General features: G+C 49.4%; 1 protein-coding gene across 1 annotated transcript in view; it reads right to left on the reverse strand.

Moving 5' to 3' along the window:
- Nucleotides 1-3,872, reverse strand: part of CTPS1 (CTP synthase 1) — a 45,189-nt gene that overhangs the window by 22,071 nt on the left and 19,246 nt on the right. The window contains exon 2 of the mRNA XM_004704928.3: nucleotides 239-417. Coding sequence (XP_004704985.1) covers nucleotides 239-404 — 166 coding nt within the window. The 5' untranslated portion in view covers nucleotides 405-417. The remainder of the gene's footprint in view (nucleotides 1-238; nucleotides 418-3,872) is intronic.

The following is a 3,872-nucleotide window of genomic DNA, read 5'->3' on the forward strand; positions in this document are numbered from 1 at the left end:
TGATGAGGGCAATGAATGTACAAATGTGCTTTACACAATTGATGTATGTATGGATTGTGATAAGAGTTGTATGTGCCCCCAATAAAATGATTTTGTTTAAAAAGAAGAAGGTGTTCAGAGGGGCCGGAAATGGAAGCTGTGCTATGCAAACTATAGGCACATTTTCTAAGGGCCAGGAGTACATCTACATAACCTTTTTTTATTTTTAAAGAGAAAGCAACAAATATATTTTGCTTACCGTGTTCATAAGGAGAGAATGTCCCCGCGTCAATGTTAATGTACGGGTCGATTTTAATGGACGTGACATGTAAACCACATGACTTCAGTATCGTGCCCACGCTGCTGGCAAGGATTCCTTTTCCAATTCCTGATATAACACCGCCAGTAACTAGAATGTACTTCATTTTAATTTCTGACCTGGGAGAAAGAGCAATGAGGGATAAAATAGGTCTCACTCAATCCACTCAAAAACCAGTGCTATCAAGTCCACTCTGACTCACTGAGACCCCAGGTGCCAAGAGCAGATCTACCTGAGCTCCCCAGGGGTTTCGGCGGCTAGTTTCTAGGATGTAGACCACCAGGCCCTTCAGGGGGGCTCCAAGGGCCGATTTTTTGTCTAGCTCAACTGAAGGGGAAGGAAAATTGTGGGTAAACTGTATCTCAGCCCATGAATGCATCTAGGTTCAATCATCAACTCTGGCACTAAAGAGCAATGAGCCTTCTTGGAACCTTGGTTTCCAGGTCGCCACAGTGACTCCTGACGGTTATTGTCAGGCTGGGTCTTAGCACGCGGAATAACGTAGTCAAACAGGAGAGTTTAAAAAACAAACAACTGCCGCCCAAATAACATAGCTTTTGTTTAAAGCTAAAGTCAACCTGTGAAAAATGAAAGAAAACATGGCAGCTCTAAGCTGCTGACACAACACTGTGCCCTAAATGTCAGCATCACTACCAGATGCTATTATACCCAGGTGCCTGGTTACTCGTGTGTGTGTGTGTGTGTGTGTGTGTGTGTGTGTGTGTGTGTGTAAGAAAAGGAGAGATTGATTCAATCTTGGATAAACACTGTAATCCCTGGTGAAAGTTATAATGTCTCTAGCTAAACTACAATGTATCACCAAGAAAATACAGCTCCTTTCCCATTACCAGCAAGAATCAAAGGACAGAGAATGAAAGGTCAACACTTAAGTACAGATAAACTTAAACATTTCTTTTAATTACAGGCAGTTCTCATCTGTACTTTAATTAATTACAGCTTGCTCCACCTGTCACCCATCTCTCCCAGAGCTGCCACAAAGAGACTGTCTGTCCTGGGGGAAAGGACATCAGATAATAAAGCATGTGAAGTGCACCATGCACACAGGACTCCAAGGGGGCACAGGAGACTTAATTCAAAGATGACTGTAGCAGTCACAGCAGGGGGTGGCAGGGACCAAGAGAAAACGAATGGATGCAAATGTAGTAGAAAACCACATAGACAAGAGGGATAATATAACGTGTCCATCACAGGCTTGTCTTGCCGGTGAGGGCTGACTGCTGGTCCCCAGCTCCAGCGGCCAAAACACGTCATTGGATCAGCACACCCAGATGTGATTAAAATGAGAAATACCATCACCAAGTTGCAGTGGAATACTTGCTCTGATGTGGTCAGGATGTTGGTTTTTTTTCTTCTCCTTCCTTCTGGAATGCTCCAGGTGAAACCAAATTACAAGAAAAATAAGCGTAGGAACAAGGGAACTGAGAAAGCACCTTGTTCCCCTCAGTGCAGGAATAAGGAGCTTGGCAAGGAGGTAAGAATACTTGGAGTGTCTCTTCTCATGCAGCAAGGAAGTTACCCGGCAGCCACATCCTGCTCTATCTAGCCTCTGCCACGGCGTACCCCAAAGCATGGCAAAGTGTTTAGGGAATCCCTAAAAGGGGGGAGGGGTTTGTCAATACGGAAACTGGGTAAACAAGTCAACTGGTTTCTTCACTGCCTTTAAATGTACTGACTTCCCAGAAAATGCACGATTGTAATGCTGTTTCCCCTAAAGCCCAAACCCAAACTCACTGGCCTCAAGTCGGTGCCAACCACTCAGAGCGGCCCTCCAGGGCAGGGTAGAAGTTTCTGAGGCTGTCACTCTTTAGGGGAGTAGAGAGCCCATCTTCCTCCTGAAGAACAGCTGGGGGTCTCCAACTGCTGACCTTGCCGTTGGCAGTCCACTCCTCTACCACTGAGCTTTAACCTTGAGTCCTTATTAAGTAGGGGAAATGTGAGTCCTGCCCTGATCATCACTGTTGAGTTGAAAGGTGCCTATTGACATGTGCCTATCAAACCGGGCTTCATTTTAGGTGTGTGCTAGTCAGACATGCTCCCTACTGGGGCTGCACCCTGGTTTCAAATAAAATTTGGAATGTTCCTAGGAATTCTTCATCTACCCTTTTTAAGTGATTACTTCTACAGAAGACTCATCCCGACCCTTTGCATTTGATGTGGCCCAACCTTACTCATTTGAGAAGACCCCCAGCAGTCTCCTACTGTGCCTGCAGACAGGGCAGAGGCAGGGAGGACTCAATCGCCCACATTTACAAGTGATGGACTCTATTTGAGCTACTGTGCTAGACCCTGTGGGCCCTATCTTAAGCGGCCGATGTCCAGTTAGAGACATGAAACATCTACACATTATCCAGTAATCAAAACATGAAGGGCCTAAATGAGGAGGAAGAGCGAGCAGAACCTTTTTAGGGCAAAAGACCAAGGTGAAGTGCAGAGCCCATCAGAGGGGAGTCCCAGCTTGGACAGGACTCCTGCTTTGTACCTTGAAGGGGCAAGGCACAACCGCATTACCATCAAGCAGGTCGCAACACTAGAGGGCAAGGTGGATTTCAGAGATTGGAATCATTTATGGGATGTCTTTCTCCAGGAGTGGCTGATGGTCTCACTGTTGAAGCTGTGGTTAGCAGCCCAACGCTTACACACTAAGCCAGCAGGGCTCCTTTGGGAGGAGTAAGCAGTAAATTTCTTTAAAAGGACGGGGATGGGAACAGAAAGCGCAGTTTGAGCAGGTGAGGGGCCACTTAACGCAGGGGTAGGGGCGATTCTGCTGGTGGGGGCGGAGTGGAAGAGAAGTTGGAAAGGTCAGCATGGGGCCAAATCTCGTGGGAACTTGGATATCTACCTCTGGGTGACGGGGAGATGGCGGAAGGTGGTTTTCACGCACACAAATAATACCAATCAAGATGCAGCAGGCGAATTCGACAAAGGGCGATTGGGGGTAAAAGACCCAAAACAAAAACAAACAAAGCACCACAATCTAGAAAATGTGGTTTGCCTGTTTTTTTTAAAGCGGTGTGAGGTAACAATCCAGCGCCACCACTTGTGCACAAGACCTCAGGCAAGTCCCGGGAAGCCCTGTCTTTAAGCTGAGGGGACAAGCTTCGCATCGCCCGTCAGTCACAGGACTGCTGGAGATGCAAAATTATAATGAGGGTAGACGTAAGCGCGCCACCAACGCGAACTTCTCAGGAAAGCCAGCATCGCCGCCGCGGGAGAGAGGGGACAGCTTTAGGACTGAACAGGGTAGCCGAGCCAGCCGCCCACAGGCACCTTCCACCCCAGGTGCCGGGATGCGCCACGACCCGACTCGCACCGAAGGGCCAGGGGGCTGCGCTAGGCCCCGAGCCCATCCTCCACCGGGGAGGGCCTAGCTCGGACCGTGGGCCCCCATCCCGGGCAGACCAAGCCCGTGCCTCGGAGCCGGACGGGCGAATGGAGGGTCAGGGTCGCCAGCGGGGGTAGGAGGCCGTCGGAACTCCCAGGGGGCCGAGGGGCTGCGCACAGGGCGTGCCCGCGCCTCTGCGGCCCTCTCCGTCCCACAAGCCATCCCGGCCTC

The sequence above is a fragment of the Echinops telfairi genome, unplaced genomic scaffold (genome assembly GCF_000313985.2).
Source record: "Echinops telfairi isolate 266 unplaced genomic scaffold, ASM31398v2 ScPeMD7_7457;HRSCAF=8495, whole genome shotgun sequence".
NCBI classification, from domain to species: Eukaryota; Metazoa; Chordata; class Mammalia; order Afrosoricida; family Tenrecidae; genus Echinops; species Echinops telfairi.